The sequence below is a fragment of the Vespa crabro genome, chromosome 11 (genome assembly GCF_910589235.1).
Source record: "Vespa crabro chromosome 11, iyVesCrab1.2, whole genome shotgun sequence".
In the NCBI taxonomy this organism is placed as follows: Eukaryota; Metazoa; Arthropoda; class Insecta; order Hymenoptera; family Vespidae; genus Vespa; species Vespa crabro.
In genome coordinates, this window is record NC_060965.1 from 6699050 (window position 1) to 6723854 (window position 24805).

The window sequence follows — 24805 nt, forward strand, 5'->3', positions numbered from 1 at the left end:
ATGTATATGTATATGTATTTTATATATATATATATATATATATATATATATATATATGTATATATATATATATAAAATACATATTTATATATATAAATCAGTATTTTCATCATCTTTCACATGTTGAAAAGTAATATAGAGTTTTTATCGTTAAAGCAAGTCCTCGTTATAAGTGTACGATCCCGTATGAGTATAGCATCGTAATGCGTTATCTTAAATATACCTTAAAATATGATCCTCTATAACAAATCGACCCCGGTGAAGATGGGAGTGGCAAGACACACCCTAGTCAGGCTATATAATATCCTATCGAACATCCCAGAACGTAAAAGTCCGGTAACAACCCTTCAGTCACGATAAAATACATCTCAGAGGTAACTCCGTTTGATTTTTCTAAACGAAGTACTTCACTCGTTCTTTTTTTGTTGTTATTTTTCTTCGAAATCATTAACAAGAGAAAAAAGGAAAAGGAAAGAATTCAAGAAGCGAACGATGGGAAATAAAGTAGCTACATTCTCCGAGGAACAATTGGAAGATTATCAAGATTGTACATTTTTCACGCGTAAAGAAATTTTAAGGTAACTAAATTGCCTTGAACTTTTTAGAAAAATTTTTGTATTATACATTATTTATATTTCTATTTCATTTTGTTTTCTTTTTCTTTTTTTCCTAGGATATTCAAACGTTTTCGAGAAATGGGTGATCCAGGAATGGTTCCACGTACGATGACGTCACAGGAAGCATCAACTCTACGCTTACCGCTGTCATGTCTGGCACGTATTCCAGAACTCAAGGTTTATATTTAATATCCATGTTATTAACAATGAGTATATGTGATACAACAAAATGTAGGAATTTTTTTTTTTTTTTTTTTTTTTTTTTTTTTTTTTTTTTTTTTTTTTTAATAGGAAAATCCATTTAGAGAACGAATTTCAGAAGTGTTCACAAAAAGCAACAGAAGACAACAATCAGAAAATACCGAAGGTATTTGTTTCGAAGATTTCCTCGAGATGATGTCTGTCTTCTCAGAGCAGGCACCGCGGGATCTGAAGGTCTTTTACGCCTTTAAGATTTACGGTACGACTACGTACACGTGAACCGGACTAACGAAAGGACAGACGGATCGTGAGACTACTTCGAGGTCGATGTCGTTGTAGTTGCGAATTCAAAAAATGAATCGAATTCTTTCTTAACATTTTAATAATCGATTGGATTTGTGCATTTTATCATTTTAAGATAAATTTTAAGATTTATTTTAAGATAGTTTTTTTTTTCTTTTTTTTTTTTTTTTAATCGAAAATTTTAAAATGACAATTACAATGATTGTAGATCATATATTTATTCTAAACGTAAACGTTCTCAAATACAACGGCATTTAAATTGATATGAAACAAATGAAAAGTATCGAATGATAGATTCAAAGAAATTTTAATTTCCTGTGATAGACTTCGACGAGGATGGAGTTTTAAGTGTCGGTGATTTGGAACGCACCTGTCGGCAGCTGATCCAAGGTGGTCTAACTAGCGAGGAAGTATACACCGTGTGTCAAAAAGTTTTAGAAGAAAGTGACATTGACGGTGATGGAGCTCTTTCATATCTCGATTTTGAACACGTTGTGACTAGAGCACCAGATTTTATCTCGACATTTCATATAAGGATATAAATCTCATCTCGTTTGATCAAGAGAAGGAAAAAACGAAATAAAAGTATCACAAAGTTAAAGAACTTACTCAATAGCAACTAAATACACGGATTAAATTGCGTTTAACGAGCAGCAGGAATAAAGACGCGTTCGTTTACAATTAATGGCGGCGAAAAAGCGTCATGGAAAAACATCGGCCAGTGAACGTTATTTCGCAAAACTCATGGGATAATTATTACCTTGGTAAGAGTCCGTACCGAAGAGTTACTACTATATACCCTGTTACACGTTACAGGCATACTTTCTTGCACGGGTTCTGCGAGTCGCCCCTGTTGAGCAACAACGAGCAATGCCGGGGATAAGTAAGCAGGCCATTCATTCTTCCTTTATACGAGAGTATCGGAGACCGTAGGAAATCTTACATAGGATTTTATGATTTTAAGAAAGTCATAAGATACCAGGAGGTCCTTGAGATTGACAATATTTTTATTTAATAATCAAATACAAAAAATATCAATGATGACTATCACATTAAAACATATAAAGGACACCTCTTAAAGAGTTAATCAATTATATTTCATAGATTATAATAAAAAAAATAGATACAACAAAGCTAGATATTTCAAAGCTTAAATCTTAAAAGGTTTAAAAAAGTAAGTTATTAGTCAAGAATTAGATAGAAGGAGAAATTTTGATCAAGCTGGTTTCGCAAAGTTTCTTTCCCTCTCTCTTTCTCTCTCTCTCTCTCTTTCTCTCTCTCTCTCTCTCTCTCTCTCTCTCTTTCTTTCCCTCTCTCTCTCTCTCTCTCTCTCGACGACTTCAGAGATAGTCAGACTCTTGCGAGCATCGAGGAGCCATCGTGTACGAGCCGTCGTCCCTTTCGATCGTTCTCTCTCCTTCTCCCTATTTCACCTTGTCTTTCTTTCTCTTTCTCTCTCTCTCTTTCTCTCTCCTTCTCCTTCTCCTACTGCTGCTGCTGCTGCTGCTGTGGCGGGGTTTGGTCGTCTCAAAAAGCGGTCGAAATCGGAGATACCACCCTGTGGCACGGCCGGTTATAGTCGGCCGCACGGTAACTAACCGAGTCTCGAGACCAAGGCCATCCGGTCACTTCTCGTCCTCTCCACCAGTCTTGGTGTCCGACCCCTTTCCCCGTAGAAGCTTGCTCCGTGAGGAGGAGCAGGAGCCATTGCTTCAACATTTCAACATTTTCTCTCTCTCTTTCTCTTTCTTAGAATGTACATATAAGTATGCGTATGTATATATATATATATATATATATATATATACACATGTATGGGATATATATATTTCTTTTAAAATAATCTTTTAGTTTTACTTGCTCATTTCATTGTTATATTTTACTTTAATCTTATTCCATACAATGATAATAGTCAAGAAGGTTAAATAAACTCAGTCAGTCTTTTTTCTCTCTTTTTCTTTCTTTCTTTCTCTTTCTTCCTCTTTCTATCTGTTGGCCAACCGGCTTCCATGGCATGCTTCTATGCATTCTTCGGCCTCCTCGACGTGGCTCGTCTCGACAAGTCCAGAGCCCTCGGGGGCGGGCAAAGAGAGAGAGGAGGGGCAAGGGGGAAGGTGGAGGGAACAGACGAGATGAGAAGTCAGAGAGAAGAGGAATGAGAAGGCAAAGATCGCGGGTGGACGACGAGCAGAAAAAGGGAGAGGTGCTGGACTCTTCAGTCGATGGAGGGAGCTCGAGAAGTGGCGGAGGGCAGAGATTTGAACCTGACTTTTACGTCGGTCCCGCCAACTACGGACCCAGCTAAGGCCCTGGCGTGGGCGATCTCTTCTCCTTCAGAGAGTAAAAGAGAGAAAGACAGAGAGAAATCTCTCGAACCTTCGCAAGGGCCTTAACCTATACCTCTGTCATTGACACCTTTAGGGATTGTGATATTTCGTTATACTATTTTTTTTTGATCGAAAAGAATTCGAATTGAAAAAAAAAAAAGAAGAAAATAAGATCGAAAATTTCTGTTAGCGTCAACGATATCTAACCTATCGTATGATTATATCTAATGTATAAGATTATCGGTAATTAAATCGAGTCTCTTGAATAAAAGAATTATATTTCGAAGGATTTTGAACTTTCTCAAACCGGATTTGAAATATTTTTTATAACTATTTCTCTCTCTCTCTTTCCTTCTCTCTCTCTCTCTCTCTCTCTCTCTCTCTTTCTCTTTATCTGTGTTTCTTTCTCGCTTATTTCTTACTGATATCCACACACATGCGTGTGTGCATGTATAAGAGAGTGTATTCGCAGAAAGCCGGTATTCGGATTTAACGCGAGTACATCAGCACACTTGGGGCTCGAGGAAACGTTGGAGGCAAATTCTTCGATAAATCATACCGGCGCCGGATGTATTATTTATTAGTTTGAACGTGGAGAAGACTGATCGCGCTGCTTCGAAATTATCGAAGCGATTTGATCACTCGCGCAATCTATACGAGCCTTGGCTTGTGATCTTGAATAGACTACATCAGAGAATGTGCGCGTTAATAAAGATCCGGGTCAGATATAGGAACGACAAAAATTCTCTCTCGTTTCTATGCAAATCGTAGGAGTAAAGGAGAGAACATTAGCTATCGTATATATATATATATATATATATAAGTACGCATGCGCGAAAAGATCCATTTACAATGACGTACAAATTCGATGGAACGAACGAGGCCGTAGCTCGATTTCACCGGACTCGCTTTACAGTTATACCACTTTGAACTAAGCAGCTCTTTTATCGGTCGATCTAAAATGCAGACAGAAAGTAAGTAAGAGAGAGAGAGAGAGAGAGAGAGAGAGACTTTATAACCCTATCGGATTACGTTAACCTGCCGATCTTCGATTTAATCTAACGTCCAAAAACGGATATACTTCGTGCGTGACGCCGACCGTGAGAGTCGTATTGTTTGAAATAAATTAAGCTTATCCCTCCCGCGATGTCATTTAAGACTAACGGACCGTAAATATATTTTACTTTTAGTTTGATAAAAAGATAATTGAGATAGGTGAGGTTAGGAGAATTTTCTTGTGACCGTCTCTCTTTCTCTTTCTATGTCTCTCTCTCTCGAAAAAAAGAAAAATATATTTAAAAGAGACGTTAGAATTATTTTCTTCATCATCTCATCTTGAGAAAAAGATATTAAAAAAAACAAGTTAGGACGTTTTCATCGTTCTTCTTTCTCGAAAATACATATTATAAAAAAAGAGGTTACAATTTTCTTAATCGTTCGTTAAAAAAAAAGAAATTTGAAACAGAGAAGTTGAGAAAATTTTCTTAATTATTTATCTACATATATTTAAAAAACATATTCAAGATTGAAAAAGATTGAGACAATTCTCTTGAACCTCTTTTTTGAAAAAAAAAAAACATTAGAGAAAGAGAAGTTAGGACAATTTTCTTGATTATCTATCTCGTAAAAACAGCCAAGAAAGAAAGGTTAGGATAATTTTCTTGATCGTCCATCTTGAGAGAAAGAGAAAAAAAACATATTAGAGAAAGAGAGGTTAGAACAATTTCCTTGATCATCTCTCTTGAAAGAAAATATTCAAGAAAGAGAGGTTAGAATAATTTTCTTGATCGTTTGTTCAGAATATTAAAAAAAACTAAATAAATAAATAACTAAATAAAAATATCCCAGAGGTATAGGATAATTTTCTTGATCATTTGTTTAGAAGAAATATATATATATATATATTCTAGACATATAAGGTTAGGAAAATTGTTTTGATCTGTTTCGAACCTTTGGCTGAATTGTTTCATTGCTTTCTTCTACTATCATCGAAGACCTGTCTTATTACGCCTACTTGATTTTTGAATTACCGATTACATTGGCAAGGTTGCACATAGTCGAAATAATATTGGCACTCTTGCGGCCACATATCCTGGTGGTTTATAAGGAGGCGAGAACGTTTATACAGAGAGAACCGTCTACCAAAGAGGGGGAGGAAGGGTTCCAAGGAGTCGGTTGGCCAACGGAATGTGGCTTGACCGGCCGACCATCCCCCGTCTTCCTCTCCCGTGGACCCATCGAGAAAGAGTGGAAAAAGGAAAGAAGAAAAAGACCGAGAGAAAGAGAGAAAGATGATCGAGGAAGGGAGAGGAAAAGAAAGCAAGGGAGAGAGAGAGAGGGTTCAATGGTAGACAGAAGAAGATGCAGATACACGACTGGCCCAACCGCTTTTGGCTCCCTAATGGACCTCATTGGGGTTGCTCGAATATTCCTTTGCTATCTCGGACATCTACGCCATGGTATTCGTAATCCAGGAGGGTACAGTTTTTAACGTGCTATTCGAAATCTACCTACTTATGGCTAAATCTTCTAGTTCTCTATCTTATTAGGATCATTGTCAGAATAGTTCAGTAATCGGTATTGGTATTTTCAAATTTTTTGATTCTAATCATTAAACGAACAAATTCCTGTTAATACAAAAGAAAAAAATGGAAGACAATCCAAGTTTTCGTAACCTTGTAAACTGTTCGAATTTTATGTAAGCCGTGATCATTGTTCATACAGTATGTATGTACGTAACGTGTACATACGTATATAGATAGGTAGAATCGTATCGAACAAAGTGGCTTAACGTGTAAGCATCGTCTTTCTCGGTGCATTATAAAATACTTAGGAACAACCTGAAGATTCCAGTATTAAGGTACATCGACGAAATAAAGTGCCATTAGATTCGTACGTACACGTTCTTTCCATTCACGGTTGTATACTCTCTCGTAAGTTTTAAATAGAATGTAATGCAGTTGGGATGGAGAGAAAGAGAGAGAGAAAGAGAGAGAGAGAGAGAGAGAGAGAGATTGGGGGAGAAGGTAAAGGGGAGATTAAGGGGGAGAGTACTCGTATGAGATAGGTTAGGTGTAACGATCATCGGCAAGAAGCAAGTTTTACCTTGCACGCTGGATTCCGTAATATACCTTACAAGATCGATGCACGCGATTATGCATGCCTTAGGCAAAGTTCTTTTCTCATCCGAGAATATCGTGGCGTCGGCGCGTGGATATTGTACGTATCTTTGATTGGTACTCAAAATTCACCGAATCGTTTCACACCTTCCTATCAAGCCTACGGTTCAATAAATAAGTATACATATAGAGCTAACTCAGTATTATTAACTATATAAGTAGATATGGTTCGGTGATTAGAAGAAAAGTTTTTCGCAAATGTTTGTTATTATGTAATAAAGTAAATCATTTGTTGTTCATTAAGAGATCGATCTAATTCAATATTCTTTGAACTACGGAGATATTTCTAATGAGATTCTACTAAGATGATAATTATCGTTTATTTTATTATAAAAAAAAATTGTCATTATTATACTCACAGTATGTGGTAATCGTTTTAGACCACACACGTGTATTTGTTAATTGTATCTGTCAATACCGCGTAATGAACGTTACTATGTAATTTTGCTAGTATTTTAATTATACCTTATACGCGTACTGAATGTAAAGACGTATTTTTTACGGATAAATTACGATATGAAAAATGTAAAAGACACTGTGGTAAATGTTCGTCCAACTGATTTATCTATTTTCTTTTTTATTTCTTCTTTCAAAAAAGAAAAAAAGAAACGAAAAATAAAAAGTAAAAAGAAAAGAAGTATTCCAAGTTCCACGAGTCACTGGCAAACATAACTTGCTATCGAGTCATTATTCTCTTCGTATTAGTTTTCATGATTAAGACGAACTGACGGAACACGATCGACCGATCGCGAGAGCCGGCCTTTCTGGAAAAGGCCTCTGAAACTATGGCAGTACTCAAAGCAGTTTCGCAACTGGTCGTACCTGGTAAATCAGCTTTCTGCTCGAGTACCACCTAAATTTATTCCACGAACGTTCCGTGCATTCGAAAGGTGCCGGGTTGTCCACGGAATATTACGCGATTTCCACGTTTTCGGTGAGGATTTGTCCTTCCATTTAGGTGTGTATTCGTACGCTTTCGCATCGAAACGAAATACAAGGATTTAGATATATTAGAATTGGCAACGTGAAAAAACTCTCTGATTGGTCACCGTCGAGGGAATTTTCTCTTTTTTCTTGTCTTTTTTCTGTTCTTTTTTTTTTCTTTTTCTTTTTAACATGTGCGACTCCGACCGATGAATTCACTCGCTAATTAAATTCCCAGTATATATTAGTTTGGTCAATAAGTTATGTTGAATTTTTGGTATTTTATATTTAAATAAAAATCATACTAGTTTTTTTTGCTGGAAATTCCGTAGTTATTTATTGCCCGAATAAATGCTATACTATTGTTTTATTTACATATGAAATACTAAAAATTCCGACTCAAACATATCACATGGCCAATTAAATATTAGATCTACTAAAAAGTTGTATTCGTTTTTTCACTAAAAGAAAATGATAATTTTTTTATTGTTTATTAATATTTAATTAACAATGTAATCTCTTAAATAACTAATATTATCTTCTTATCTTAATGAAAACTTTAAAATGTTTGAAATGTTATTATCAACTAAAAAAAATTAACTTTCTTCTCTTTTTTTTCAATAAAACATATAATTTTTTTTTCGATAAACATAATAATATATAATATAATAATACATAATAATATTTAACGAATGATGTAATTTTTATTAATATTGCGAACTTCTTTCCATATTAATTGAAAATTAAAATCCACGAATCATTAAATTATTTTTAAATAAAAAAAGATTTTTTTTCAATAAACTTAAAAAAAATTTTCGATAGATATAATATTTTATCGTAAAAAAAAGGAAAAGAAAGATAATACTTTCCTTGTCTCATTGCTTCGAAATTCTGAATCGTCTTAATTAGCAAATCATTTGTCCAGTACGCCCAATACCATTCAAGATTCGTAATAAACGCTTAGGCAAGTTACAAGCGCAAGGATTAATTATCGAAGATGGCCGACGCTGATACGAGACGTTGTTGGATTTCTTCGTTCTTCTTTTCTTTTTCGTTTTTTTTTAATTGTTCCGTCCAATTACGGTCCCTTTCCCGAGACAAACTGAAATATACCGGAGGGCAGTAAGAAGTCGGGCTGATTTAACGAGACATCGGGGACCGCTTTCGAGTGACGGTAGATGGCGGTGTTTTAATCGATATCGTACCTTATTTCAAATATAAAATCAGTCTCTTCTTACTTAATCTCACTTTTTTTCTATATAAACAATTTTTATGTAAGTATAAAAACGAAGGAAATAATCTATGTTCGTTTTACATAAAAATTATAATAACATAAAAATGCAGCTTAATTTGCAATTTAATTAAAGATTTAAAGTCAATTTTCTATGTTGAGTCAACAAGAAAAAAAAATAAAGAGAAAAAGAGATTGATCTCCTTGTGAAAAAGTCAAGCCGACTGTAAATAACTCTGCCAATCACCTCTCTAACCGTTTTAACGGCTACATTTAGATTTTTATACAACAACGAAAAGAAGAACGAAGGGGAATCATGAAGTGGTATAGCTAAGAACGAAGGTGGACGTAGATACGCACCGGAAGATGGTACGTAAAACTAAAGCGAATACCGGTTACCGTTCCTGGAGAAAAACGTAGAAGGGATATCGTCGAGGGAGCTACAGAAGCAGAGACATGGAAGGCATATAAGAAAACGGAAGAAGAAGAAGAAGAAGAAGAAGGCCAAGAAGAGAATAAAGAAGAAGAAAAAGAAGAAGATGAAGAAGAAGAAGAAGAAGAAGGGGAGGTAAAGTAAGATGGAGGAGATGAAGAAGGAAGTTATGTTCTCTATCTTTCTCTCTTTCTCTCTTGGATCGGCAAGGAGGAGGTCCAGAGCAGGCTCCAGATCTGCATAACCGGTATATACCGAGGGAACTTAGAGTACCTCGAGGCAGCATCGAGCGTGTCCTCGAGTCGTCGCAAGTACGCTATATCGTTTGGCTCGTCCTTATGTTGGAAGAAGTATAGAAGGATCTCGATGCGGAGAGAAGTAAGAGAGATAGATAGAGATAGAGAAAGAGAGAGAGAGAGAGAGAGAGAGAGAGAGAAAGGAAGGGGTGAGAGGGAGAGAAAGGAGGCTGGCCATTCGTGTAGAGTGCCTTCGAGAAAGAGCACGCGTGCTGTATTCAACCTCGCAAACTGGTAAAGAGAAAAGCGTAGGCGAGAGTACGCCAAGAGACCGATGACATCATCTTGATGTTCTCCTTCTCTCTCTCTTTTTCTCTCTCTCAATCTCTCTCTCTCTCTCTCTCTCTCCCTCTCCCTCTCTCTCTCTCTCTCTCTCTCTCTCTCTCTCTCTCTCTCTCTCTGTCTCTCACTTATACGAGTATACTCTCGTCGACTTTGAGAATCTTCAACCAACGAATATCGTATATATTCTCTCTCTTTCTTTATTTCTTTCTTTCTCTCTATCTCTCGACTTATAGCTTGGCTTCTGAATCTATGCGGATGCTGGGAAGGAGCTGTGAGATCTCGAACGAGTCTTTGATACCGAGCAACGAAGACTCGAAGAGAAAGTCTCTTTCTCTCTTTTTTCTATCTTATGGACAACGGAAAAGTTCGATATCATTTTTCTCCATTTTAAGTCATACATATATATATATATACATATATATACATATATATATATATATATATATATATATATATATATATATACAAAAATATATAAACGTTTTATATATAAGAATACTTACTAAACACATGCATCATATTATTATAGTCATCAAACCGGAAATGATTATAGTCTACGATTAAGTACGCTGTGCGACGTAGTCACGGTTTATAAATTATGATGGGATCGTAGCTCGCAGCTTTCGCCAGTGGTCATTTGGATTACGAGATTTCTTCCTCTGTTCGGTACATACCTACCTACCTACGGCTCGTGGAGACTTCGATACTCGAATCGCCGCAACCGCAATGTCGGCCTCTCATCCATGCAACATCCTCGACCGCCATTACTAAGGCATGGCGGCGCCACGATTCTCCATGAATTCGCGAGCCGCGAACTAGAGAGAAATTGATCGTTCAATAAAATCTAAATTGCCTATTACCAACTTTTTTACGCCACTCCCCTCGCCCAATTTTTTTTTTTTTTTTTTTAACCAGTTTTTACACCAATATCATTCAGTTGATATCTTTTATGACTTTATTACCTCTTATTTCTTTATCTTTTTAAGATTCAAGTTACAAGAAGATGATAGAGTCATTCTCATTCCTAGTTATTAGACTTTCAAATCTAGTCACGTGGAAATGGAGAGTTCTAAGCTCGAATTTCTTTGTCGGCTATACAGAAAAAAAATTATACAGCATGAAATCAGAATTTTCAATATTCCAATCTGGCGCCACTGATCGAACTTATACGTATATCTATGTATAAGTTACGTAAGATTGTGATTATGTTCTATTATATCGACGTTAGATGATTTCGAAAGTTCGTGCTGAAGAAAGTATGGAATTATTGTGAAAAGATTTAGGATATAAGAAGTATTTGAGATTTTGAAAGATCGAAATTCTATCTAAAATATAAAATAAATATGTATATCAGCAATGGAATATTATTATTTATGGTTGCTTTTGTATGATTGTTAATAATTTACTTTATCAAATAGAACATTTTATTAGAAATGAATAAAGAAGATATAATATACCGAAATAATTGTAATTAACGATTGTCTTTACGTAATTGTTAATAGGTATAATATATCCAATAATTTGTATCTTTTTTATTACATATATGTATATAAAGAATATATTAAGAAATATATACTAAAGAAAAAAATAGATTCTATGCATAATGTTGAAAAATTATTTAGAATCTACCTATGTTTTTTAATATGATTAAAAATTTTTTAATAAATTTTCGTGCATAGTCAAAAAAACGGATGAACGCAATCCTATAAGTAATCCCTTCCCATAAACCTAAACCTGTGCCGGGACCTTTACGAATAAAGGACGAGACATCCATAAACTTACTTCGGACCTCAACGCTCACGGGGGTTCCCGATGGATTTTTCTTTTTAACAGAACAGGCAGGTGCGAAGCGATTTCTATAGTCCTCTCGTCTGTAACGGCCATGGCAACCGTCGACAGGAAAGCTGTTCATGTGGTATTCCTTCGAATCGAATATGTCTATTTAACGTTTTCCTTTCGTTTTCCTTTTTTTTTCTTCTTTTTTCTCTTTTTCTTTTTCCTTCTTTTTTCTTTTTCCTTTATTTCTTCATCTTCTTAAATAAACACCGCTAGTTTGAGTGCATCATCAAAACTTGCTTTTATTCTAAATTCATTTTGCGACTCTCCTCCTCGTCCCGACAACTTTTTTTCCCCATCTAGTTCCAAAGAATAAAGTTAACTCACGAATCACGACTTATCGGGATTTCATTCGAAGATGAAACGACCATAAACTTTTTGCTCGTTTGTAAGAAAATATATATCCGTGTCTCGAAAACGAGATGAGATTTGTTTAAGATTAAAACAAATCAAAGAATTTGGAGGTTAGAATATGATTTCTTCTTTCTTTTCTTTTTTTTTGTTTGTTTGTTCGTTTACGCGTTAACAAGAGACTCATTACTTTATAGTTATAATATTTATAATTATATCTTATCTTTTTCCTTTAATATATATGCAACGTAAGAAAACATAAGAGTAATCGATTAACATCGCTACTTCTATTCGAATCACTTTCTTCTGGACTACGCGTTTCTACTGCGTAAATCTCGGCACGTTCTTCCGCGTCGTTGGAACGAATAAGAATCAAGAGATTGGATTTTACGAAACGGCATTTAAAGTTTCGAGAATTAACTGTTTTTCAGTTAACAAATAACAAAAGAAGTAAGAAAATACGAAATTGTTTGAATTAAATAATTCCACTGCCTAAACTAAAAAATCTCATATATATATATATATGTATGTAGAGGTATATATCTAACTATGCACATAATGCTTCGAATTTCGTTTATTCCAAAAAATGAATGAATGAAAAAGAGGGATAGATAGAGAGAGAGAGAAAAAAAAACTTAAAATAATGTAAAGTCAGGTGTGTATAAGAAAAACGAAAAAAAATAGTGTAGCAGCAAGGACGACGCACATCCGGCGGAAGTCGAAGGGCGTCAACTCGTGACGCCAGACACAAGGATTTAGCTTTGTACCTGGATGGTGGCAGGTGAACTACGAGAAAGAGAGGATATAACTGTACCCTTCGTAGGACTACCATCAAATTCTAGCGATGAATATACACAAATTTTTCCTTCATAGATAATCCTATATTTCCTCTTAGGAGACGATAAGGAAACTCGTTTAACATTTTGAATAATGGTACGATGACTTTTTTTCGTAATAACTCGTTCATATTTTCCCTTATTCTTCTTTGAAAAAAGAAGAAGAAAAAGGAAAAGAAAAAAAATACTTAATATCTTCGTCAAAATATATCTGATAATTTTTTATTATACTAAATTTTTCAATACGGACAAAAGTAATAAAAGTAATAATATTATTTTAATTCAATAAGATAAAAAACAATATGATATGCTTTATATAGACGGAGAAATGTCGTGAGAAGAAAAGAGATAAAATATAAAAAGGAAAAAAAATAAAAATAAAGATGAAAATTCGCGCTTATTCTCGCTTACGGATTTCTCGCGTGAGTCATGAAAACGATGTCGAGTTCGACCTTCGAGGTCCTGGCACACACGAGCCGAACCGATACGCATGCGAAATTTCATTCACGTAAGCGTCACGTAGACTCCCTTAACGTTAAAATAACATTCCACGAATAAGGCACGATCGAGCGAGACGATGCCTGGACGAAATTTGCACAGAGTCCGTTGGCGTATGTATGTATTTCGGAATTCTCAGGCTGGGTCTTACCTGGACTGAGAATGGATTGGATAAATAGAAGGAAAGACGAATGCCGCGTGCATTCGAATTTGTAATGGCGACTGAAGATGACGATCGTTGGAGATTCACGATCGAATCGTTGGTATTATTTTATTTCGGAATGTTAAAAGAGGATATAGCGGATCATAAGAGTTTTTTTAGATGACTTCACGAAAAAATTATGATTTTTGAGTCATAATGATTCGATTAGAATTAATAATCAAATCTGACGATTTATAAAAAAATCTGTATTCCAGGAAGTTTCAGACGAACGTTGATATAATTGATTTTTGTTCTTTGAAAATTGAAATCGACTGATTGCAAGAAAACTTTCTAGGAAATTGTGATCTTTGAGTCATAATGATATCTTTAGAATTAATGACCACACCTGATGAACCGTGGAAATCTGCTTTTCATCATATACAAATTTTTTCGAGGCAGAATTGCACTTTCGTCGAGTCACAGGCTCGCCCCATGTAAGAAATGATGCTTATGCATCGTCCAACGATGCACGTATTTTCTTTCCCACATGCTGGAAATGGATGACACGTCTACCTTTCAAGGAACTTCCCAGGATTCCCTTTCGAACGAAGTCGACTGGCGGCTTCGTAACCGATTTTACGCGGCTAGGTAGGCGTCACTTTACTTGCCGATTTTATTGCTCTCGTAAAATTACTCTTTCATAATGTTTCTCACATCGATAGCAAATTGATCTTTTCTTTCGAACTTTTATAACTTTTCTTTTTTCTTCCTACATACATAACGCACTATATCTTAATATTTAATAAAAATCGTAATAAATCAAATTAATTAAATTAATTAAAAAGAGATTAAAAAGATGTTGAGAAAGGCCAATACAATTTAATGATTCACTGACATCAAAGAGCACGAGTATTCTTTGGCAATTAACAAGCATGAGGCTAGCGAGTCGCGTGTCGCAATTTTTCTGCGGTTGGCTCGATGTGCATCCGGGTTGAAGTATCGTTCAACGAGACGGTATGCATACTAGAGTGATATAACGTACATATGTAAACGATCTCATGTTCACAAATTTGAGTAAGGACAATTTAACATTTGGAACTTTGATTTCACGAAACTCTTTCTTTCTCCCTCTCTCTCTCTCTCTTTCTCAAGCAAGATACGTTGGGATTCCCAAGAAGAAATAATAGGGATCGTCCGATCGAAGAAATCAGAGAGAGAGATAGAGAGAGAGAGAGAAAGAGAGAGAGAAAGAGAGAAAGAGAGAGAGAGAGTGAGAGAAAGAAGGAGTAAAAGGCAAGCTCGTTAAACTCGCAACTCCTCATCGGTGAATCTTGAAGATTTACGAGCAGGATCACGAGGATTAACGAAAGCAGACAAGAGAGACTTGAAGATTTTCCATCTTTCATTCTTCTGGCAATCTCATGATGTAAAAGGGAACATCGAATTCTCTGGAAGAATCCTACTGGTCCTTCGATACGCAAGGTGCAGCAACAGCACGTTTCTCTTTCCAAGAGAAATATTCGAGCTGAGGGGGTAACAGCGATAAAAGGGACTTCTCTTTCTCTTTCTCTTGGAGTATAGAAAAAGAGGAAGAAGTAAAAGAAGAAGGCCGTACCCTTCTCGTCGTCGTGACGTCGGCGATTTTCTTCGAAAAATAAGAGGACACAGTGTCTACGTAGGTATATAGCTACGAGGCCGAGCCTTCACCTCGATCACCCTATATATATATATATATATATATATATATATATATATATATATATATATATTATACACATACATATATAAATATATATATAGTATAGTATAAATATATATATATATATCTATAGTATATATACATATACCTATATATACGTACAAGACGTATATATAAGAGTATAGGTTGCAAAGAAGAAAGAGAGAAAGAGAAAGAGTGAAAAGAGAAGAGGGGAGCAGGCGCGAGAGATCGGTAGAAGAGGGGTCATTGGTTGTTCGCTCAACGTATGGGAATCGTTATGGACCGACTATAGTCGTTGGAATGCGTTCTTTTTTTCCTTTTTGTGTCTCCCCGGTATACCTGGCGGCGGCGGTGGCGGCGGCGGCGGCGGTGGTGGTGGTGGCCGCCGCTCTCGCTTCGTGTCGGCGTCGGCGAACCTCTTGCGGGCAATCCTGTCGGCCGGCGACCGGTAAAACCACGACTACTTATGTGTAAACGCGCGCGCATGTTCTGTCATGTATGTGTGTACGTGTACATACGTTATATGTAGAAGAAGGAGGATCCAACGAAAGAAGGTATAAGAAGAGATGGGGGAGGGTGTACGAGAAACGAAGGAGCAATGCGCGCGAGCTTACGCGAGAAAGTACGAAGATTCACGAACCGACAATATTGCCAACTCGCGCCAACTTGAGAAAGAAAGAAAAAGAAATATATATATATAACATAGAGAGAAAGAGAGAGAGAGAAGGAAAGGAAAAGGAAAAAAACGTCTTTGTTTTCTATGAAAATCCCATCAATACGATTTATTAACGTGAACAAATATAGTAATAAAATATTGAAAACGTTTTTTTCTATAATAATCCTTTATATTTGGCGAATAGAAAGAAGTGATACAATTTATTATTAAATAGGTTATTGAAAATGAAAGAGAGAGAGTGGGAGGGAGAGATGGATCAGAGATTAAGAAAACAAAAAAAAAGGGGGGAGGAAAAGAAGAACAAAGCGACAAAGAAGAATCCGCAAAACGGGCAACGAGCGAAACCGAATTCACGGCGTGGCGAGAAAAAGAGGGACGATCGTAGCGAGGAGAGAAGAGACGTAGGTAGTGGAAGGACAGGTACGAGACGTAGTTGCGCGCCTGCATACGCTTCTCCGGAGAACACAGAGAAAACGAGAGAGAGAGAGAGAGAGAGAGAGAGAGAGAGAGAGAGAGTGAGAGGGATAGAAGGAAGGAGAGAGAGAAACTTTTTTCTCGTGGTAGAACGGTCGACGGTTTCGATGACGTCATGCGCCGTCGAGATTTGAACGAGCCAATCACCGTCGTCGATCCGACACCGACGATCATCCAGAGTAGGGAAGAAACCTGTCGATTGGTGGGGGTCTCGGCGAGTATGGAGGGAGGGGAGGTCCGCGAAAGGTGCGTGCGGCCCCAGACGTGGGGCGCGGGGCCAGTTGATCAGTGAGTGCGGTAGTGATCTCATCTCGTACCGCGCCAGGTGTAAACTCTTCTCTTCTCTTCTCTCTTCTCTCTTCTCTTTTCTTCTCTCTTCTCTTCTCTTCTCTTCTCTTTTCTCTTTTCTCCTCTCTTCTTTTCTCATCTCTTCTCTGATTTTCCTTCTTCCTTCTTCCTTCATATTCTAATCCACGAATATTCTCTCATTCTTTGTGCTTTTGCTTGAAAAGGAAGAAAGAAGCCTGGTTAAAGGACTTTAACGATTTATCTATCGAAAATGGTATGGATCATCATAGATCTCATAACCGATCGAAACATCTCATGCAGATTTTCTTCGCTCATCCTTAATCTTTCTACGTATATATGTAAGTTGAGAAATTTTGTTTTTCTTTTTTCTTTCTTTTTTTTTTTATTCTTTTTTTATTCTTCTTTCATATTATAACTTATTCAATGATCTTTTGAACGAATAAATCGATCTGTCATTTTAATTTAACGTAATGTCGATGGAAAGACGATGGAAAGAATTTTTAACTGGGAATAGAATTGTTGATTTATTCTAAATTATAAATATTCATTTTATAAGGAGGAGAGAAACACGCTTGGAACGTTCTCGAGGTCTTTGATCAGGACGAAGCACAAGGTCGTGGCATCTACGCGAGAAGAACTTACCTTTGCCATTTTTATTTTTCTTTTTCTCTTTTTTTTTTCTTTTTCTTCATAATCCTTGTTCTTCTCTGTCTTCTTTTTTCTTTTTTTCTTCAATTTTAACTCAACATTATATTATAAATTTCTTGCTGCCTTATTTTCTTTAATTTCTTTAATGTTTTTATCGATAATCAATTAAATTTTCAAAAAAGATAGGAAAGAGAAAAAGTACGAAAATTTCAACCTCCAACGAAATATCAGATTGAATGGTTATCGTTATCGATCGAGATTAGAAATTTCCGTTAACATTTTTCTACAAGATAAAAGATGCGACTCGACGATTCCTTGCGTGATAAAAGATTAAATTAGTCCGCGTATTTTATATCCAACCGATATATCTTTAACTTTGAACTATTCTTTATCCATAGTTATTTTGGTTTGTTTGTTCCTTTCAACTTTTAAGTTAAGTTTTCGAACGAATAAACATTAACTGATTTAGATGAGAATCCTGTACTAAGAACGGTGAAATATAGTATTCTCGTTATCTCGACATTGATTCCATGCTGTTTTTGCCGACTTAGCACAACGTTCGCACTCTCGGTTTGATCTTGAAACCTTTTTTTCCTTTCCTTTTTCTTTTTTTTATTTTTCATTTTTTCTTTTTCATTTTTTTCTTTCGTTATACTCAATTCTTCTTAAATCTTAAGAATGTCGTTGTTAATTGCTTTAATTTTTTCTTTTCTATGATCACACAAAATTTTCAAAATAAAAAATTTTGCAAAAAAAAACAATATAAAAAAAGAAGAAAAAGAAAGAAAAAAAAATTCGATACAAAAAATGTGAACGTTTAACATTTTCTCAGATGACTATTAGTCATCGTCGAGTTCTAATCCACGACTAATTTGCAAGTCGGTTATATAGTTTATGAACATATTTTAAGTCACGTTCGTATTATGTATAAGTTTATTCGTCCATAACGCTAATCAATGCATCAACTTACATATCAATTTATTTATTTATGTGTATACATCGAAAATTCACACACTTAGGGCATGATACATGTACTATATATATATATATATACACCTAACTATTCGTAATATCTTCCTACGTTTTCTCATGAAAGTAAGGAGGAACCTCACTCAAACAGGATGGACAAAGCCAACCGTTTCGCTACGGTCCTGACTATTACATACGTACATCCATACATACACGCTCATTTATTTCTCCGCTTCGACCCTGTTAATATCACGTACGATCTCCGTTCTGCCAGTGAATGCGTTTCAGCTTTATAGTTTACGGGTTCACGGTAGGGCGAGCGAACCCACGGTGCGTTCCTGACACAGAAACTTGCCACGAAATTTTACCTAAGAAATTAGTTGAATACTTTTTTTTTCTTAACTACGTTAAGGAAAAAAAAAAGAAAAGAAAAACAAGATATTTGCATTATTCGAAATTTGACCTTGAACAATAAAATCGAACGATTAGTTAGATGTTTACCAAATCAGCACGTACTTCGTCTGATTCTATATTTCAAGGTCGTTTACGAAAATCCATAAATTTTTTTATGACTTCTTTCCTCTTTGTTTTTAAGTAAGATAAGTTCTTTGTATTGGATCCATCAAATATGTCCCGTATCAACTTAATGACGATTTCTTCTACCTGGCTCGTTTCATTTTTGCATATGCTGATATTTTTTTATATAAAATTAAAGTCAAGTAGTAAAGCAATTTCTTAAACATGCTTTTCGTTTTTTTGCTTTTTTTTTTTTCTTTCTCTAACTAGCACGCTTGATACATGTGCGAGATTTAATGTATTTACGTTACGTGTTGAAATGAGATGCTTAGCTTGGCTTGCCTTGCTTGTTTTCTTGCTTGCTTGCTTCGTATCTATTCGCTTCATTCACTTTTAAATGTTACATGTTAAGCGCGTGTAACAACGAAAAATGTAAATTTTGGTAATGCTAAAAAATATATTCTTTCGGACAATTTATCGTGGACCTTGAAATTTCTCTAAAACGTTATGTTTTTTGATGTTCCAATCGATCTTATCTCATTCGGAATAATATTAGAATACGCATTCGACGTATATTGAAATATCCGAATTTCAATTCGATGATACAAATTTCCCGCCTTTCGAAGGAGAATTATAATCATTCTTATTCGGTAATAATATCTTGAAATTGATAATAACAATAAACGAAAGCACTTTTCTTCGTACTATCTCGACAACGATGATGCAGCTGTGTTTGCATAAATGTCGATGATATGATATAGTATTCTTGAAATAAAAAAAGAAGATATATATATATACCGAAATGACTATATCTTCTTTCGAATCAACCTTTTCATTTTCTTTTTTCTCTTCCTTTTTTTTTGTGAACATAAAAGTTGCTTTTCGATTGTTGTTAAAATTTTAACAAATTCGAACGATTTTTATTATCAAAAGCCTATCATATATTTTAATATTTTCTAATCGATGAAGTTAACGTTTTCATATTATAATTTTTCATTATATTTTTAGGTTAGATTTCTTTTATATCTTCCCCTTCCCTCTCTTTCGTAACTTAATTTTGGGACTTATCGTATCTTATATCGAGACTTATCCTGATAATGGCAACATGTTTTAAGCCGCCGGTTTTTCATCGTGGAAAGACCAAAAACCAGGAAATTAGCAAATCACCCGCGCATAGATAGTATTTTTGTCAATTATCGCGATCAACAAGTGTGTTGAAGCTTATATGTATATATATACATACACACATATATATGTATATATTTCTCTTAACTTAGTGATTGCTGACGACTTGATCAGTTACGACCTGGTCGACAGTGTGTAATGGCTCTTAAAGTTAGTTATAACAACGTTGGTAGACAAATGAACGAATCGAAGGTCGACTTATCGCAAGAGAAAGAGATAGATATTTACCTGTATTTACCGTAGGTACGTGACGCGTACGATTTCACGGTTTGGATAAGATGGCCGGCGTGTCAATAAGAAAAAGAGACCAGAACGTCGTTTCGTGAGCTTCCTCGTGTCCGCGTACCTGAGAAAAAAGGGAGAACATCACAGATGTGTGGTGTGTGTGTGTGTGTGTGTGTGTGTGTGTGTGTGTGTGTGTGTGTGTGTGTATGTGTGTGTACGTTCAAGCAAAGCCGCCATTTCTTCATCACTCTTCAAGCTCGTTCACTTTTACTTCGAGAAGATATTTTTAGTATATATCACATTTTTATTATTATTTATATATAATGTTAATTAATTACAAAAAGAAATAAAAAGAAATTGTTAAGAATCAATAATTAATATATATATATATATATTATTTTGTCGGTAACGAACGTAATAATTTTTTAATGTTAGTAATTAACTTATTACGAGAAATTATTATAAAATAATTGTTTATTTGGACTTTTTGTCGCTTGTTGTTTATCGAGCTTATAGGATAAATGTAAATTTTAAATGATTACTTACCTAGTTCTTATACGTTTGTTAATTTTCTATAACGATCTTAAAAAATCGAGCGTGTTCCTTTCGAAAACAGAAAGTTTTTGATGTGTGTGTGTGAGTGAGTGAGAGAGAGAGAGAGAGAGAGAGAGAGAGAGCGAGAGAGCGAGTGGATTGGAAAATAAAATAAGATCCGGACACGCGCGAGCAATATGGCCAGATCATAACTTTCTCCAAATGGAGGTTCTTACGAAACTCTTATACTGGTTTACAATCGACTCGACCCACTCTACTAAGAGAAGAAATTTTTTAATCTGTGTTACGAAAATATCATTAATCGATAATTATACTTCGTCAAGTTAGATGTTATGAGTAAATTAGTTTGTAACTTTAAAGGAATGTTTGATATTTTTTCTTCTTTTTTTTTTTTTCATTTTTTTTTTCATTTTTTTTTTTATTATCTTAATTTTTTTGTTTGTTTTTAAATTTATAAAGCAATTAATCTTAGGAAAAAGAATACACTTTGTCGTTACTCATGCTTATATTGCATATTCTGTTCCAGGAATCAATTGGCGCCATATCTAAAGTGACGCATTTTCCGATAATTTGAATACATTCATTTTAACGTGGAATTATAGATGATACTTGAAAAGATATAAGCTCCTTCTAAGAGAAATAATTACATCGTCTAATTGTACTCATTAATTAACTTCCACTAACAAGTTTCGTAACAATATGTTATTAAAATAACGATTCTGCTCAACTCATATTATTATTCGTCTTGCTTAACATAACTTTTAAAATATTAATTAATTAATTAATTAATTAATTAGCATAAATGTTTGCAGTAATTTGCAAAGTGAAATTTCTACTAAATTTTATATTGCGTTTTAGTAAATATCACTACTTTTTTTTTTCGATTTCTTCCGTTTCTCAATGAAAAATTATTTTTGTAGCCTAAAAATTTATCTCGTGTAACAGTTCTCATATACTAGTTTATGAGATTATACCGGCTTGGACCTTGTCTCTCTCTCTCTCCTCTCTCTCTCTTTCTCTCTCTCTCCTCTCTCTCTCTCTCTCTCTCTCTCCTCTCTCTAAGCCACGGATTAACTTTCACTCTGAAATGTCAACGACTGTGTTTCACTTTTCACAGACACCCGACGTGCATATCAATCAATTCATGCAGTACGACAAAGGAACAATTGTTATAAAACGATTTACAATTTCTCTCTTATCTATTTCCTTTTCTGTTGCAGAAAGAAAGAAAAAAAGAAAAAGAGAAGAACGAAGAAAAGAATTCGAATACAATACGAAAATATTTTTTATTTGCCTACGACGCGGAAGAGAAGCTGTCACTTATTCCGATGCAAAATTGACGAGTCATCGATAATGACAACATATGAAAATAATTTATATTGAATAGAACTTATCGAAACCGGTACAAACGATACGAAAATATTAAATAAAATTTATCTATCGTAAAATAATATTATCGAGTTTAGTTAATGAAAAGATAAAAAAAAAAGAAAACGATATTAATTATTATAACGCAAATAATATGAAAGTTGATTTAGTTTGATTATATTTTTGAGGAAGAAAGAAGAAAAAAAAAAATATATTTTTCTGATGACACCCAAAGGATGAGAAGATCCTGGTGCGGACATTTTCTTTGGTTATCTAGCTGTATGAGTTTTGTTCGACATCATAAAGCTAGGTTACCGGAGTTAAGCTCCTCGCCATATCAACTTCACCGATCTTCCTTCCCCCTTACGTGCCTCTACGCTTCAGTGAAATTAAAGTACCGAGACTGCGAACGTTGTTACACCTGACATCCTGAACATCGCCGTGATAGCACACTCCAACCGAAAATTCTCAGAACGTTCGAAGAAATTCGATTGTGAGAATTTATGATTACGATGTTTTCTTTCTTCTTTTTTTGAGGTTATAAAGTATTTAAGAATCTTAGTATATATGCTTTTATTATAACAAACAAAATAATTAAATTAGATATATAATTGATAGGATAATTAAAAAATTAATTGTAACTAAATAATGTAACGTAATCTAAATGAAGATTGAAATATTTCGAAAAACATATTTTATAGAATAATCAATAGTTATAACTAAGTAATGTAACATAACCTAAAATGAATATAACAGAAAGAAAAAGAAAAAAATAGAAATATTCAGAGATATTTATTCAATAAAATAATTATGATCAGTAGATGTAATTAAATAATATAACATAATCTAAATTAATATTGAAACATTTAGCGATGTGTAATATAATTACCAACATAAATAAATCAATTCTTTTTTTCGATTTTTCCCATTTCGTTGGAAGTCAAATGATATTGGAAAACTTCAGCTATTTGTATTACAATGAGAAAAGGTTTTACGAAGAGAGAGAGAGAAAGAGAGAGAGAGAGAAAGGTAAGTGACACCGAGTTAACAATTGGATACCAAAAGAAAACGTTTCTATCGTTACTTCGAACTTTTCTGTATTCCCTTCGCACGTGAACCTACGGTTGAAGCATCTATAATTATTATTGTTCTAAGTGTTGTCAATGCGTGACATAAATACGTTAAAAGAGATAGAAGAATTCCATTTTTCAAAATCATTCGTGTATGTGTATATGTATACATATGTAATATGTAAATTTAATTAGTTCATATATATATTTCATCGACGAATTAATTTGAAATTATTTTCATCTTTTGATTTTTCCCGCCATTTTTGTTACTTTTATAAAGATTCCTGGAACAATGTAACCAATATTTACCGAGAATAGAATAATTTATTTCGACAAAGGCTCGTTTCGACGATGAACGTCTTTAAGGATTCGGAAATATACATACATACACACATAGACTCGACACGGTACGTGACGACGTTAGTTTCCCACAATAAAGGTGTTCGGAATGTGTGTTCACTGATTATCCTCCTTCACGCACGTATATGAGCATCCGCGGGAATGGAATTTTTTTAGAATAACGTTCAAGAAACGTTGGTATTTATTCATTTTTAAGAAAAACATTTCTCTTTTCAAATAATAATATTTTTTGTTCTGATCAAATAATTCGATTACGTTTGAATTTTATTTTTCGTACATAACCCTAATTTTTATCACTTCATAATATTAGAAGCATAAGGAGTTATTTTTTTTATAATTTATACTTATAACGAGGAATAATATTAAATAAAAAGAGATATAAAACGTTATAAACATCGTATATTATTTGTAATTTCTAATAGATATAAAACGATAGTCACGATAAATAATACATGTATTGCAACCTACGGAAAATGTTTTTTAATAGCAAGTCATGACACATCAATAGGGGACGCCACATTCCGACGTCTACTGGAATTATGTATCGACCGAGGTAGCATGCTTTTTATAAGTTCATGACCTAATGCCAATACAATAGAAAATATAATAGTCATTAATTACGTCAGCAACTTTAAATGTATCGATAATCGTGAATTATAATTTCGATTATTAAGAATCGATAATTTTCGTTCTATTTTTACTTAATCATCTTATTGTTTATTAATTTAATTTTTGTTTTGAAGCTCGATAATTGTTTCTACAATAATTGTAGATTTACACAATACAATGTGTAATACACGAATAAATAATTATAAAATCTTATTCATTGTAACAAGCACAGATGCGCCACGTGCTGAAGTGTATTTTGTTCGTTTTTCTTAATAAAAAAACAATCGCGCATCAATAAATTTAAACAATATGAATTAATATAAAAAAATGATAGATCTGTATGACAGAATAATTGTTATTTTCATAAAAAAAAATGATTGAAAATATCGAAATAAAATATTGTTTGATGATGGTTCAACAATGTCTTCTGAAAGCAAAGTCGTTTTCTGTTCACAAATGTCGGAAGTACTGCTCGAATAGAATGGAAACTATATAAATCTTTTTTCTTTTATAGGAATAATAAATGATAGTGTTATCGTAAGCAAATAATATAATTTTTCATATGGTGTTAGATAATGTTCGATTGGAACATACATAGAAAATAAATCGGAAAGGCGTATTGTTAAAATAGATGTTTTACCGGAAGTTAAGTATATGGAGAG

At 34.3% G+C, this 24805-nt stretch overlaps 1 protein-coding gene and 1 long non-coding RNA gene across 5 annotated transcripts; one reads left to right on the plus strand and one right to left on the minus strand.

The window, feature by feature from the left end:
• The first annotated feature begins 34 nt into the window (after nt 1-34).
• Nucleotides 35-2254, plus strand: LOC124428075 (calcium and integrin-binding family member 3). The gene is made up of 4 exons (XM_046971681.1): nt 35-578; nt 674-794; nt 909-1077; nt 1446-2254. Exons 1-4 carry the CDS (start codon nt 493-495, stop codon nt 1661-1663), a joined length of 594 nt encoding a protein of 197 aa, XP_046827637.1. The 5' UTR covers nt 35-492; the 3' UTR covers nt 1664-2254.
• A 501-nt stretch (nt 2255-2755) lies between these two features.
• On the minus strand, nt 2756-24684 carry LOC124428076. 4 transcript variants are annotated; one of them, XR_006943075.1, is made up of 3 exons: nt 20728-24684; nt 20185-20302; nt 2756-2831 (listed from the first exon to the last, which is right to left on the minus strand). It is a non-coding gene; the product is annotated as an uncharacterized LOC124428076 (long non-coding RNA). The 4 variants fall into 4 exon arrangements; XR_006943076.1 differs by lacking the exon at nt 2756-2831 and adding an exon at nt 16776-16832; XR_006943073.1 differs by lacking the exon at nt 2756-2831 and adding an exon at nt 17427-18605.
• Nucleotides 24685-24805: the final 121 nt, after the last annotated feature.